The sequence below is a fragment of the Solea senegalensis genome, linkage group LG3 (genome assembly GCF_019176455.1).
Source record: "Solea senegalensis isolate Sse05_10M linkage group LG3, IFAPA_SoseM_1, whole genome shotgun sequence".
In the NCBI taxonomy this organism is placed as follows: domain Eukaryota; kingdom Metazoa; phylum Chordata; class Actinopteri; order Pleuronectiformes; family Soleidae; genus Solea; species Solea senegalensis.
The window spans coordinates 26,372,294-26,387,192 of NC_058023.1; the positions used below are offsets into that span (position 1 = coordinate 26,372,294).

The 14,899-nt window shown below is 40.9% G+C and overlaps 3 protein-coding genes across 5 annotated transcripts; 1 reads left to right on the forward strand and 2 right to left on the reverse strand.

Annotated features, from left to right (window-relative positions):
* Positions 1 to 244: 244 nt before the first annotated feature.
* On the reverse strand, positions 245 to 13,078 carry LOC122766026 (dynamin-1-like protein). Of its 3 annotated transcripts, XM_044020606.1 has the most exons (20): positions 12,970 to 13,078; positions 12,039 to 12,153; positions 11,380 to 11,521; positions 9,866 to 9,912; positions 9,705 to 9,776; positions 8,158 to 8,244; positions 7,596 to 7,758; positions 7,340 to 7,460; positions 6,929 to 7,060; positions 5,729 to 5,935; positions 5,400 to 5,520; positions 4,303 to 4,458; positions 4,114 to 4,203; positions 3,854 to 3,946; positions 3,549 to 3,602; positions 3,160 to 3,237; positions 2,296 to 2,430; positions 2,091 to 2,200; positions 1,246 to 1,405; positions 245 to 1,138 (listed from the first exon to the last, which is right to left on the reverse strand). In XM_044020606.1, the coding sequence occupies exons 2-20, from the start codon at positions 12,138 to 12,140 to the stop codon at positions 1,082 to 1,084; spliced, it is 2,127 nt and encodes a 708-aa protein (XP_043876541.1). In that variant the 5' UTR covers positions 12,141 to 12,153; positions 12,970 to 13,078; the 3' UTR covers positions 245 to 1,081. The 3 variants fall into 3 exon arrangements, with proteins under 3 accessions (XP_043876541.1, XP_043876540.1, XP_043876542.1); XM_044020605.1 differs by lacking the exon at positions 12,970 to 13,078 and having other exon boundaries at positions 12,039 to 12,288; XM_044020607.1 differs by lacking the exons at positions 3,160 to 3,237; positions 12,970 to 13,078 and having other exon boundaries at positions 12,039 to 12,287.
* stmp1 (short transmembrane mitochondrial protein 1) lies at positions 12,379 to 14,152 on the forward strand. Its single transcript, XM_044020609.1, has 3 exons — positions 12,379 to 12,558; positions 12,848 to 12,901; positions 13,379 to 14,152. Exons 1-3 carry the CDS (start codon positions 12,544 to 12,546, stop codon positions 13,448 to 13,450), a joined length of 141 nt encoding a protein of 46 aa, XP_043876544.1. The 5' UTR covers positions 12,379 to 12,543; the 3' UTR covers positions 13,451 to 14,152.
* On the reverse strand, positions 13,470 to 14,761 carry LOC122766028 (small lysine-rich protein 1). Its single transcript, XM_044020608.1, has 3 exons — positions 14,702 to 14,761; positions 14,531 to 14,563; positions 13,470 to 14,413 (listed from the first exon to the last, which is right to left on the reverse strand). The coding sequence occupies exons 2-3, from the start codon at positions 14,561 to 14,563 to the stop codon at positions 14,162 to 14,164; spliced, it is 285 nt and encodes a 94-aa protein (XP_043876543.1). The 5' UTR covers positions 14,702 to 14,761; the 3' UTR covers positions 13,470 to 14,161.
* Between the last annotated feature and the right edge of the window lie 138 nt (positions 14,762 to 14,899).

Below are 14,899 nucleotides of genomic sequence, written 5' to 3' on the forward strand. Positions count from 1 at the left end.
ATGACATTTTTGGCCTATTTTGGACGACATACTAAACTATGACATTTTTGAGTGATTTTGGACGACATACTAAACTATGACATTTTTGAGTGATTTTGGACGACATACTAAACTATGACATTTTTGGCTCTTTAAAACATCTACCACATTCTCTTTTTTTCGTTATTGTGAGGATTTTGTTTGTTTGTCGCTCTTCTTTCGACTCATCTCCACGGTCTCCACATATAAATGACTCTTACTAAAGTGGCGATAAAATACTTCAATTTATTCTTTTGGGAACCATCTAAATCGAACCACAGTGCACAGCAGATTTCACATGTAAACATAAATAGTCAACCAAATGGTATACTGAGGTTGCTTATAATATCCACACACTTAAATAACATCAATAAATACAGTTTTAGCAGTACAGTGTCGGGATGATGGCCTCTCTATACAATTCAGTGTGACAACAGTGCAAAGAATAAAGTATGTACACAGGTTATGGGACCAATATCTGCTATAAGTCAGGAGCAAAGTATATAAATTTGGTGAACCAATCCCTGCTGTATTGTAACACTATGATATGTAAGGTTCCATGATTTCTGACAACTACTCCTACATGAAAAAACAGCAGATGAGGGACTGAATAATATTCTTCACTTATATTACCCTAGAACAATGTTTTTCAGAATGCTTTGCTGCCAATATGGCATCAAAATGCTCATTTACACTTCACACTAAAATCCATTTTCACACTGGTTAACCACAGTCTGTCAAAACTGAAACACCCTTTGCCTTTAGTTCCACTCTTGATTCCTCCTGTAGCCGTGTGGGGCAACTAGTTTCTAAAATCTTACCATGAGCCTTATTTAACAGCAGGAACGCAAACTTAATTCACTCAATTTAACACAATGAATCTCAATTAACAACTTCAATTAACCTTCATTTCTTTCAGGTACACACTGATACTTGAAATTACATCCGAGCAGGGATCAGAACAGTGCATTTTTATCGAGGTTGCAAATTGTAAACTTCAAGTTCAGACATGAGTGCATGGCGAGGAGATAATGGCTCGGGTTCAGCTCCCTTTGTTGATTCTTCACCACAGATGAGTTTCCCGGATCTCAGCGATCACTTGGCTGGCTTTCTGCAACGCCTGTGGACAGGAATTTGTAAAAAAAAAACAAAAAACAAAAACAAATAGAAGGGATGAAAAAAAGGAAGCTTCAAGGCATCAAATACAAACAAGGTAAGGTGTGTTACCTGTAGCATGTCCGCCGCCTCCTTGCGCCGCTGGGCCATATCCTCCGACTCAGTCAGCAGATCATTGAGGAGGCCAGATTTATAAAGCTGACCAACAAGCTCACTCTGGAGGCTGTCCTTCACATGGTTGACCAGGAAGTGCATCACTGCCTTTGGCACACTGCGGCAGATAGAGAGAGAGAGGGGAAACAAATGGAACAAGATATTGGGACTCAAGTTTGACTCGCCTGGGGATTACGTCCGTCTCGGTATCAAGTCAACTAATAAGATGTGTTCAATTGAGCTCAGGCAGCCCAGACTCAAAGATTTAAGTTTCTTCCTTCTTGGAGGTAACGAGCATCAAAGCAGTTTGGTATGAGTATGAGTGGGGATGTCAGGCTATGAAACTGCAAATCATTTGGAAGTGAGTTAAGAAGCCATTAAGCAAATAAATTATACAGACCAGAAAAAAGAAATCACTTCTTGGAGAAAAAGAAACGAGTGGAGTCGGTGTGTCGTGTTGATGAGCTGGTGCTCAGTAGTTTTACTAAATGAAAAGGAAAAAACCTGGATACAGCCAAAACTGAAGAGAGGAGACTTTTTACCCGCAGGGTGAAGGTCGCATTTGTATTTGAATCTAATTTAATGTCACATCTGTATCTGTATCTGTGAGACATGAAACTCATAATAAAAAAAAACAAAAACTGCTGAGTGAAATTCCATCTCGGATGTGAAAGTTAACATTGACTGGAAACAACGAATCGCACACAAAAAACATCCCGTGTGCAAATATCTTCAGAGTAAACAATAAACAATAATGAACAGAACACCGGATGTATCCGTTATTTGTGCGTTCGTTCTCTTACCTGTCCTGAATGTTCTTGCGCACGATGAGGAAGTAAGACTTGATGAGGCGCTCGATGACCTCACAGTCCCGCTGCTCACGTGACGACAGCTTCCTGGCGACTGGCACAGGCTGGACGGACGAAAGGAAGAGGACGTTTTTTTTGTTTTATAACGGTTGGTCAAAAAAATACTGGTGCAATGCTGAAAAGGCAGGTGTTTAGTTACCACATCAAGGAGGTTGACGGCTCCTTTGAGGGGGCTTCCAGGTCCAGAGCCTGGGGCTTCCTCTCCTTTCTTCAGCATCCCTCTCCAGTTGCCCGTGCCTTCCTGGTCGCCCTGAGCTCCTGCTGCTGCTGCAGCCTGAGGAGCCAAGAACAGAGGAAATATCACCACAACACCAAAGCCCGCTGACCAGCACTCTTCACTTTTCACCATGGTTTACTAGGAGAAGATGTTTTTAGAGTGTTTAGAAAATAATCTTCATATGTATAAATACTTCAACCACAATTCAAACAGGCGTCTCGACGTAGAGATCGCAGACATTTAAAAAGGTCCAGTGTGTGGTGAGACTGTAGAGTTCCTTTCCTCCTTGAAAACACGCAAACGTATGTGTGTTCAGGCTGCTGTAGAGATAGAGCTCGGTAAAACAAGCCGCTTGTCTAAAGTACATATGTTTCAATGGTTTCAACATTTACAGGTATATCAGCCCTACTTTAAGGCTAAAGCTTTTAAAATGGGGCAAAGTACAGCCTTAAAATGACTTCAGTACAGAGCAACAAAAGCAACCAAGACCAAGTGTTTAAAGACCGCAAAAGGGGGTTGAGAGGAGAGAGAGAGAGAGAGAGAGAGAAGACATTTTCTGTGAAACAGGTGGAGCAGCTTTTGGGGGGAAAATGCAGAAAATAGATGCCGTTAATGCATATTCACCGACACACACAGACAAGAAGAGAAAAAAGCAATACAAGAGCATGGCATCAGCAGACAGATCAAAGAGCATGCCAGAAGCCTGTGCTCATCCATCCATCCATCCATTCACCCATCCATCCATCCATCCATGCCCCACAGCCAGCGAGCTGCGTACGTGCCCACCTTGGCACCGTCCATGTCTGCTCCAGATGCAGCGGGCTCGCCAGAGACAGTTGAACCAGCCGGGCCTTTACCAACAGACTAGTGGGAATATGAGACCAGGAATGGAGAGACAGAGAGAGAGAGAGAGAGAGAGAGAGAGAGGGGGAGAGAAAAAATATAGAGGAAATGTGGAAAGACATCTGAGGGGAGGGGAGGAGATGCTCTGGGAAAGAGAGAGGAGATGTGGGATAAAATTCCTCACTGGAAACTATCCGAAGCATTTGGGTTCAGAGATCCTCATCCTGTAGCGACATGAGTGATTTACGCCACACAAGTCCCCCTTTATACTCAAACACACAGAACATGTAGGCCGCTGTCATTACATTTCCAAGCAGGGTTCGGTCTTTTACCTTGTCTCTGGGCACTGCAGCGGGCAGCTCTCTCATCCTGTTCCTCCTTTGCTCCTGCAAAGACACACATGAAAGCAGATGTCGGTGCAGTTAGTTGGTGGTTTTGGCAAAAATGGATTCAACGCATCACAGGAAAGTATGTGAGGGTTAGAGAAATCGGAAAACACATAAAAATTAAAAAAAAAAGAAAAAGGAAAAGCTCTTTAAAAGAGGCAATGCAGGAAGTGAGGGTGTCGTCTAAAGTAAATACAAGTCCAAAAAATAAATGTATTTATGTTGTTGATTGATCTACTTTCAACACAAACCTCGATGTTGTTATTCAAGACCCCACAGGCATCTGCAAAGTCCGGGTGTTTGGTGTTGATGTAGGCCAGCTCAATTGCAACCAAGTTGTGGACCTGCGTCATGAAAAAGAGGACGACGTCAGTCATCGGTCAGTTCAGCCTTTTGTTGAAATCCAGTTTGAAAAGTAAACGTGCCAGCGAGCGAGCCACAGATTGTGATTCGAAAACAACAATCTATGGCAGAACCACAGCTGGGAGCCGACATTATGAGACGAAAGTACCATTTCATTGGTGACAGGCAGTCTCTTCCTGAGCAGGGAGGTGACCACTTCAACGATGGCCTCGTGCAGCTTAGGGAACCTCTGTAGCTCCTGCACGATAAAACACATGAGTAAATACAACAGCCTTCCTTCCTTCCTTCCTTCCTTCCTTCCTCCTCGTCTCGTGAGACATTAGCAGAGTCGATTTACCTGCGTGCTGTAGTTGCTGCAGTGTTGGATGATCCTCTGCATCTCCTCGTGGACGAGCTCCACGCAGCGCAAGCTGGGCTCCTCCAGGCGTTTCACCTGCTTCTTCACCAGCAGCTCGAAGGAAACCTCAGGCACAAAGAGTGACGGACGTGGGCCCTGATTGTGGCGAGGAGAGAGAGCTGCAGGTTAGGAGTTAAAGCTGCAGTGCATAAGTGGTGTAGTGATTTTTGTTGATGATGTTATTATTTAGCATCCGTTTGGTCTTTCAGAAATGTTATTTGTATGCTGCGTCCTTCATCTGAAATCCCACTCTGGCAAGCAATTGTTTTTTTTGAGCAATAAAAATGTATTACACAAAGTCCCCGACAGAATCTGAAACGTATCATGGATGCTTCTCTGTGTTTTATGTCTTATCTGTTTGGAGCCATTTTGCTTTACTAGCGCATCGTCACTGTCGTCTCTAGCTATGTTTACATGGACACACTAATAATTATTTTCATAATCGATTAATCCGTCAATTATTTTCATGATTAATCAAGTTTTATGGACCGTTTCGTCAAGAGTATATTCACATTTAAGAAGCTGAAACAATCAGAAATCTCATTTTATCATGAAAAAGATTCTAACCGATTAATAATATTAATAATTGAGTATCAAAATAGTTATATAGATTAATTTAGTAGTCGATTAATAAGGAACTGTACATTCCAATCAGAACAGATCTTTTCAGAGTGAATGTAAAAATATCTTCCGTCTGTGTTGACATAAAATAAATCACTTCCTGTGTGCCGTGTATGAATGTCACCAGGCCAAACAAGATCTGCTTCACTGAGAAGCTGATAGGCTTGATCAGCACTGCGTTCACTTATTTAACAAAAGGTGAAGAGTGTCACGCGCATCATTATTGTGTTTAAAAGTTGCACACTACAGTTAAAGATAGCACATGGCAAAAGAACTAGGATAGGTTGTGTCTCTTAGAGGAAAAAAGAAAAAAAAGGTCATATTTTATTGTTTTTCCACTGCTAATGATGCCGAGAGGAGAAGCCGCAGTGACCCTAATGATGTCACTTCTCATGAGACAATGCAGCAGCACTCACTGTTGCGTTCCTTATGGCTGTTAGGATATCTATGGTGCTGAGTCCTCCCAGAGGATCCACAGACTCCAGTGTTCTGCCAAAAGTCTCGTGGAATATGTAACAAATTCTGGCTCCGCCGCACCTGAAAAACAGCAGCGGGGGGATATTAGTCGTAGAGTGAAGCCCTCCTCTCCTGTCAGCTCTTCCTTCACAGCAGCTGTGCGTGCCTCAACTCACAAGTTTGTGTCATATTAAATTATGAAACCAATGCAGTTGTTTTGCTCCCTTTCACGGCGCTGGACCAACAGCATCACCGTGTGGCCGAGTGGAGGAAAGACACCGGTACTCACAGCTCTGCTGTCTCGATGTATTTGGCCGTGCCCTCGATGGTGTTGCAGTACTCGGTGGCAAACTTGGTGATGAGCTGGAGCAAGGTGGCACTTTGGTCTTCGACGGGTTCTCCATAGCTGCTGAGCAGGGACTGATACTGCGCTGCCAGGACATTGATCCGTGTCTTCAGCTCGGGGAGACAGTCTCGGATGTGATGCATCAGTAACCTGACATTAACACAGCAAAGGGCAGACGGTTGCTATTGTTTAAACGGCAGAAAATAGCTTTGCACGCTGCGTCAATGTTATTCGTCACTCATGATGAATAATGTGAGGCTTCCTGCTGATATTCAAAATACTGAAGGTGTTAAATGTTAAAACGATATCTGTATCACGTCTTACTTTTTGCACTATTAACGTTCTGGAATTGTTTCACAAGAATAAAATCTGAACAATAATTATTTACTATTAGAACGTCTCAGTTGGTTTATGATATAATGAAATAAATTGACGGGAGCACACTAATATCTATTTATGTCAACAACTGTGTTGTTAAAATGGTTTGTAATGACAGACACAAGGACTGAACATGACTTAATTAATTACATATTGCAGTTTGAAATAATGTAACTGGCAAATTGCAATTTAATTGTTTGTTTGTTTTTATGCCAATTAATAAAAACAATTGTGTTGGAAACATTTAATAGCTTAGAAGGTAGCACTTAATAATTTGATTGTGTCATGTTAATGTTCCATCAACTTCTAAAAGGTCCAGTGTTTATGAATTAGTGACATCTCAAGGTGAGATGACAGATTACAACAAATGGAGGATTCCCACTCACATCTCCCTTTCCCGAACGCGCCAGGGAAACTACGGTGGCCTTCAGACACCAAAAATGATGTTCCTTCTTGTATGTGTAGCAAGTTTCCACTGCAGAACATGAAAGTCATGTTCTGGCAAAGCAAATCCCTGCTCTCAAGTACACGTAAAAGCTTTATTCTAAGGCTACGAAACCCAAGTGAAGATACACTTACACAAACACATTTATGGATAGAATATTTAATTTCTGCCAACAAACCCTCACTGATAGTCACTGGACCTCCACAGGTTACATGGTGACTATTGCATTGAAGCTGACATTTAAAATGTTATAACATGAATCGATAAATCGCAGTACATACAGTATATATATAAGAAAACATGAGCATTGTATTATTTACCTGTTTAGGGTCCTGGCCAGGTATTTGGTTCCATTTCTGTTGGCGAGGGACGGATATTTCTTCTGCAGGAAAGCGTATTCGTCTCGAATGGCATCGGCCACGGGCTTCTTGTTGTTGATGTCCAGCTGGCTCCTGGGATTCAAATTCAGCAACACAACACTGATATTTCAAGCTGCACGGCAACAAAATAATACTATTACTGAAAGAGTAAGTGACGGTAAGTGATAACATAGAATCCATAATGTAAGCACAGTCAATGAAGCAAAACATCAATAGATGATTTATGTGCCTTTAAAGAGTACAGTAACATCTCCACTCAACCTCTCATCACTATTATTATCCCGCCTCCATTGTTAGAGTCATAAATGATTTCATAATTTATTCAATATGTAAACAGTGAACTGCTCACACCTGTTGACGACTCCGATGAGGCCCAGTTTGACCGGTATGACTCGGCCCATGAGCACATCCATGGCATCAGTACCAGCGTCCATCAGGTCCAGCTTGGTCACCACGGCCAGCGTCCTCCTGCCTAGTGATGAGGCACAAAAATGGTCACTAATACCTCTTCACACTGGTCAAAAATGTAATCCTTGGTTTAAACTGGTTTTTTTTTTTTGGCTTTATCGCTTCACCAAAATCAATGATGAAAGACAGTCTTTCTTACCATCAGGGTCCACTTCTCTAGCCACCTTCAGAGCCTCCGAAGTGGCCATGTCTGTGTTTGCAGCCGTGACAGCCAGGATGATACAGTTGGGGTTGGAGATGTGCTTCAGGATTAGATCTCTTATCTGCACCTCAATGTCCTTTGGCTGATCCCCGACGGGCACCTGATCGAGTCAAAACAAAAACACGGCGCATCTCGGTGTGATTCGTTACGAAGTGCAGCGGTGGGGATTTCTAAAATTAACACGTTGCACCAGAGGGAAGAAACTAATGAGCCTGGAATTAAAGCCTGCTGAGTGGATACACCTGAACTTTAACAGCAAACCGTTCTGAAAAATTAAGCCGGGGCTGATCATTCCCTGCGGTGTACAAACGTTGAATACACAAAACCATTAGCCACATAGGGGTTTTTAGCAATAATGACCAGATATGTTTGAGAAAACCGTGCCTTGATGAAAATGTTTTTAATGAACAGCTGCATCTTCAATCAGCGACGGAGCGCTGTAGTATCGATCAAAGCCTTGACTTAGGGCGGACGAGGTCAGAAGCACAGCCTGTGTTACCTTGGTGATTCCTGGCAGATCCACCAGTGTGAGGTTGACAACGTGAGGAGAAAATATCTTCAGATGAATGGGCTCCTCGCTAATCCCCTGCAGAGGGACAAGAACAAACAGTTCTGTACTGAGCATTTAACAACTCTGCACTGATTTACCAAACTTGCCAGAGCACAGTCTTTGTATGAATTATGGCCTAACATATATGTACATATGTTAGGTAACATTTCAGTTGTCTGGTACTGAAACCTCTGACGGTTTGTCTGATTTTTAGAATCCACACGTGTTGTCCTTGAATGACCTTGTGGGATTCTGAAATATCTCTGACAAATGGATGCTTTTGCTCTGGATCCTTGATGTGAAACATGGCAACCCGGAGACGTTGAGGAAAGGCTGAAGACTTTCCAGGTTATTTTGGGACGGCTCACAGCGATGCGGTTTGAAGACAGACGAGTAAAAACAGTTCTCCCACAGAACCCGAACAGTGTACTGAGACTTTCAATGAATGCTCAGTCGTGGAGAAACAGCAGGGATCAAGAGACAGTATCTCACGCCGAGGAGTTTTAGAATCCCTGTTGGTGAAGTGTCAGTGTCTTGTCCTCTCACTGACACCGACATACTTAAAGCTTTTGATGAGGTCACACAGAGGGCCTTCACAACTGTGTGACACTCACTAATGATACTTAAAGAAATGTGTATATAGATAACTCATACTACAGTTTTCCAAAACTGATCCCAGTAGCATTGAACCAGATGCCAAAATGATTGTGATTTCCCACCAGGGTTTCTGATATAATGAAATACTAGTATAGTAATATAATATAAACTGTATATATTATACATACTCCCATTATTGGGGGGTAGTTTTTCAAAGTATTAATGTATGCTGTCTTCTAATTGGGTATGGATTATTGTAATTTCCTGTAAGTGTTAGTCGCCAGTCTTTGCAGCCGGTGTTCCAGAAGTAAGAATGTTTGTTTGTAAGCTTCACCAAGGGTGTTGGTTGTTTGATTTGGTTCTTTGTCTGTGTCTGTGTGTCTTAGCAGAATCAGGCAAACCTGATTTTCTTGAAATCAGATGGCAGGTTGGGGTGTGATACAAAAAAGAATCCATTAAGATTGAGGTGGATATAGAATTTTATTTCTTCCAAATCAGGCATGTATAGTGTACTATAAGCTATGTAGATGGTCAAATGTGATCTTTCTTCGATTTTCTGATGAACAAATGATAAATTATGTCCAATGAATGTGTTATTTTCCAATAAAATGAGAGTAGGTGGTTGCCAAGCGTGACCGGTCATTTATTTCCATTATACACCAGGAAATATAATGAAAAATCATTATTCAAAAATCTAATTTTTCATTTGTTTGGAAATGATAGTACTTACATTTGTATTCTGTTTTCAACCTAGTTGTGACAAAAGTAAAAAAGTAAAATATCCAAGGCCACATTAAATCTGAGCACTGCCTTGGATGAAGTCCTCATTGTTTGCGACATATGTGAGATGTGAGCAAATGAGGTGGGTCTGGTTTAGAAAACATGCAAAATGTCCTCACCTTATTATTTCCTGATATTCGCTCGGTCTCTGTTTCAATCTCTTGCCTGATTTCATCGAAATCTGTGAAGATCTGCAAAGAGGAAGACGGAGAAATTGCTCAAGACAATCAGTGACACCGACACCGACAACAAAGACCCTTTACATTGCACAAACCCATACCTGGTTTTTCGTGTGAAGAAACTTGCCCCATTCTTCACCTTCTCTACCTGTAAAATCACGAGAAAGCAGCTGGTGTTATGGTATTCAGTATTCAAACGCAGGGGTTTAACGGCAGCTCTGAGCAGGCGGATAACAAACACAGCAAACAACGGAACTACAATGAGGACACAAGACGACAGTTACTAGCTCTTTGTGATGGAAGGAGCAAAATTAGGAGAGTACTTGTGGCATTTTAAAGTGTAGACCACAGTGTACCCCTATACACTTACTGGCCAATTCTTTAGTAAACTACTTAACTGCCCGTTTATAAAGATATATTTTCAACCAATCACAAGGCAGCAATTTAAAGCATTTAGACATATGGACATGGACAAGGTGACCTTCTGAAGTTCAAATTGGCCATCAGAATGGAGAAGAAAGGAGATTTAAGTGACTTTGGACAAATCGGATTCTCTATACCAGATGGGCTGGTCTGAGTTTTGTAGAAACTGCTGATCTACTGGGATTTTCACACACACACAAGCATCTCTAAAAGAATAGACTGAAAATAGGCCTGGGCAATTCTATAAAAACAATATATATATATATATATATATATATATAACTATGTATGTTGATATAATGCTTTGAGACACTCCACATAATTCACATAACTGCTGTTAAATGTTTTGCCTCAGATTTGGGAAACGTTTCACTACATTTAACAGTTGTTGTTTTCTGTCCATAAAGAAGTTTTAAACCCACAATTTAATGGTTTCTTAAACTATCATTCAGGAGTCATTTTTATTTATCAAACATTTATTTATGTCTGTCATATATCGGCTGATGATCTTAATAAACTGACTACTTCTGGAAGCAGACTGCAGATGAATCACTTGGTCAGGAAGATAAATAAATAAAGCTAAAACTGCAGAGAGATGGTGTTACAGAATCACTCGGTCTGTGTCATTTGCATATGTTAAAGCCGCAGCCTGGTTTGTCCTTTTGTTTAATCCTAATTTGCAGCCTGAATGAAGCAGAGAAGGCAACGTAACTGTGACTCCTGCAAATGCTGTTGCATTAACATTGCTGGAGTACATGTTAGGTTACCTCGGGCTTATACTACATCAGTTGTTTTTAAATAATCAAATTAATCTAAAGGTCAAGCTCATTAAATGGTCGATGCTTTTCTAGTCTTGACCACTCGAAGCTGCTTTACACATTAGTTTTGCCATTCACTCCTTCACACAGCGCATCTATGTGCAGCTCTTTTTCTAACATACGTCTTTCGTTCACATTCACACGCTGCCAAAACACTCGTCAGAGGCAACTTGGGGTCAAGTGTCTTGCCCGGGGGACACATCGACATGTAGACTGGCAGAGCCGGGAACTAAATCCTCAACCGTCCAGTTGAAACACCGTCACCCATTAAGTAACTTTCTTTTCATTCATTGGGAAAAGTTGTTTTAAATTATTGATATGAACTGTAAAATCAATATGAGTAATCGTGAAGGGAAAAAAAGACCTATACCTACCAACGTCATCGTTCTTCCTGGCGTCACCTGGATCAACATGCACCAGCTGGAGGATGAGAGGTCGCCTAGTTACAATGCCAGTCCCACGGGGCAGCAGGTCCCTGCCCACCAGGCTCTCCAGCACAGAACTCTTTCCACTACTCTGGAGACAAAGAACACAAACACAGATATGGGTTAGAATATGAAGGAATAAACCAAGGACTGATTTAGGACAACAAATCCATCATGGCCTGAATCACAATGGACCAGAGATGGAGACAGCACAGTTTAATTGCACCTGTCTTTTTCCAAAAGCTCTGACCTGGTTTAGCTAACAGAGGTTAGTGTGTGTGTGTGTGTCTCAAAATAGCAGTGATTGAATTTAAAGATGATCAAAATAGAATTCACTGCCACTGCCAGTGCAGACTTTGCAGATGAGGCATGTAGCAGACTACTTCATTTAAACAGAAGGGTGTTAGCACGGCGTCTTTGCTCTTAAACTGTCCATATGTAGCCTCAGTTTTGGGACCAGAATACACTATACTGTAGTACATTCTGTAGCTATTAAACGTTTCATAATTACGGTCTTTATTTATGCGTGACTGTTGTTGAAGCAAGGTTGTCTGTGTAGCTCGTCAGCCGCTATCTGTCAAAACGCACACACAATCACAGCGGCTCACCTGAGTGCCGACTACCGCTATCTGCGGCAGCTGAATGATATCCGCACCCACAGTGTTGAACACATCCTGGAGCTTGTTTATGACCGGGATAAGAGCCTCCATGCTCGCGTCAATGCTGTGAAAGTGAATAAACCCAGTTATTTTCGTGATTGAGCCAAAGTCATTCAATGTCCCATCGACACCACCATTGCAGCAACACCCACTGGATGGAGGCAAGGGTTTGCACGGTGGTGGTGGGAGTTGTAGTTTCCTGTCGGTAAAAACCACAGGGTAAAGAACAAGAAAAGACTACAAATAACATCTGCTCTTTAAGATATCGCGATGGTCTATTTTCTCGCGCTAACTCAGTCAGTGCCAGGGTTGAGGCTTGCTGTCAGGCTAGCTTCTTTGAGCTAGTAGCAACTTGGTTTGTTTTTCCTGTCAAACTTTTGAATTGACTGTCTTTTAAAAAAAATAGCACGATACTTTTCTGTGGACAGTCCGATACTGACTTAATCATTCAACCATGCTACAATTCCTGGTGAGTTAAACTGACGTCAACGTTTACAACATCGACATTTGTCAGGAAGGAATGATAAAAAGATGCTTGCGAATGTAGCTTAGCGTAATGATAAACGGCTGTCAGTACACATAACCAGTGTTACTAGCAAGTTTTTTTCTTATTTTAAAATCGAATAACTCTAAATATGCCATTAACCTCTACTTAAACGACACGAATTAAATAAAACATTACGAGTTTGACAATTGTGGCATCTACGAGTTACATATTTCGGCCTTCAATGACAGTTTTTTATCCTTCTATCTTTCAGGCTGGCTTCACTCTGGGTAACGTTGTTGGGATGTACCTCGCTCAAAACTATGATGTAAGTTTATCCTTTTTTTGTCTTTATTCGTAAACCACAACTGGAATACAAGAAGTCTTTTTAGTTACCTGCTTCTGTCTCTGTCCCAAACTGTGTGTGTTTAGAGAAGTGATCCTAAAGTTATCTCCCCTTCAGTGACCTACATCAGCGGCCATTTTATTTGGTACACTTATTTACTGTAGACATAATCTATTCGAATCATGTTCAAAGTCAAACGTTTTCCAGAATGGATTTTACTGTATTTGTTTAGATCGTTGTTCAATTGGCCTGGATATGTGACTATGGGATTTTTTTTTTGTCACATTTAGATCAAAATGTACTTGGATTTACAATACTATTTTGGTAACTGTAAGAGTATGTTTTAATTCCTTTACATTCATAAACATATTTGGAAAGAGCTTCCTGTTCTTTAATTTTAGAATAAGAATTATAGCCAGGAAACAATGTTAAGTCACTGCAATGCTGTTTCTTTCCTAGATCCCCAACATAGCCAAGAAAATTGAGGCTTTCAAGAAAGACGTGGAGGCCAAGAAGAAGCCCCCAGAGTGAGCCAACAACAGACCAACAATGCAGAGAGAAACTATTTATTTTAGTTTTGGTATGAAGAGTGTACATTTTGGTTGAAGGACAGACTGTTTATACGTTTGAAAATGTCAGCAGTGCCTAAAACACCATTTATTTATCCCTTTGTATAGGCATGTTTAATTGTAGCCTATTTTTGTAAGATAGTAAAATAGTATTAAGACTGGATTTTAAAACTGTTACAACTTACTTGTGGGATCACTTTATCCAATAGTGCCATGACAGACATTGCAGAATTGATCGTGACACTGTTGATAGGCCTTTTGTGTGATGCATTGTGGTGTTTAACCTTACTTCACATTCATTATCTCCACATTTATGTGGACGTCATGAGACTGAGTGTGCATTTGCTCGTGTGTTGAATTCCATTGAGATAAGACATTCTTTAACAAGCTTTTGAGCTGTCAGAACAGCAGCCTTTTTATGGAGGTGCAAACAAAATGTTAAATCAGTTTAGCTTACAATAAAGTTGATGATAAAGAAATTTTAAGTTGTCATTAATTTAGTAACATTTTATTGCTAATTTGCACTACACTAGTTCCAGCTCTCAAAACCTTCAAATTTCAAATGTGTTATTACAAATCTGTCCACTAGACAGCACTACTGACAATGCATTTAAATACAGCATTCATTTTACGCTAATAATAAAAGTCTGTTAGCTTTGGCAAATATTGTGATCTACTTTTTCTTCTTACGCTTTGGTCCCTTCTTCTTTTTCTTCTTTTTATTTGCACTTGGCTGCCCAAAGCCTCTGAATTTCAGACAGTCCACCGCATTATGAGAAATATAGTAGACGTTCTCCATGGCTGCTGGGCTGAGGAGGTCTACCTCTTTCTTGGTCGGTTTGGCACTAGAGGACCTCTTTTTGGGTGACTTTGTCTTCTTGACAGGCCGAGAACTGTGGGACCTTGATTTCCTTGATTTGGTTGGCTTTTGAAGAAAATGCAAAATGCCTGTTTAAGTTCAGTTCTTACACAATCACAGTTCTACACAATGTGCCCTGAACTTATGATTTTTATTGTAGCAAAATGTGCTAAATATACATACCATGGTGAAAACTTGATGAGGACTTCTACTCATCTGTTAAACAAAATACAAATGTTATGTTAAAATATGCATAAATATATGAAACAAAATGCTTTAATGGACATCAATAATCAGTCAATGTTTTCTCACAACAGTGTAAGGAAAAATTAATGATATATCCATTCGTCTTACCAGCTCTGGACTTGGCACTGTTGTAAATGGCAACTGAATGGCTTCAACTAGGACAGTGATACCCTATTTGTTTTGTTTTTGTCCTGTTGTCATAGAGACGGACCAGACTTGCTCATGAATGAGTGGGTTGGCCTCTTCCAAAAGCCTGTAAATTCCTGTGTGGCATCCACAACAGCAGGTTTTTAAATGCAAGACAAA

Excerpts from the sequence above, each read along its gene's own strand:
- LOC122766028 (XM_044020608.1), bottom strand. The coding sequence starts at position 14,563 with ATGAGTAGAAGTCCTCATCAAGTTTTCACCATG. Across the intron at positions 14,414-14,530 it reads CTCATCAAGTTTTCACCATG|CCAACCAAATCAAGGAAATC; the intron begins GTATGTATATTT and ends TTTCTTCAAAAG.
- stmp1 (XM_044020609.1), top strand. Across the intron at positions 12,902-13,378 it reads ACCTCGCTCAAAACTATGAT|ATCCCCAACATAGCCAAGAA; the intron begins GTAAGTTTATCC and ends TTTCTTTCCTAG.
- LOC122766026 (XM_044020606.1), bottom strand. The coding sequence starts at position 12,140 with ATGGAGGCTCTTATCCCGGTCATAAACAAGCTCCAGGATGTGTTCAAC. Across the intron at positions 5,521-5,728 it reads TACATCGAGACAGCAGAGCT|GTGCGGCGGAGCCAGAATTT; the intron begins GTGAGTACCGGT and ends GCTGTTTTTCAG. Across the intron at positions 3,947-4,113 it reads TGCCTGTCACCAATGAAATG|GTCCACAACTTGGTTGCAAT; the intron begins GTACTTTCGTCT and ends TTCATGACGCAG.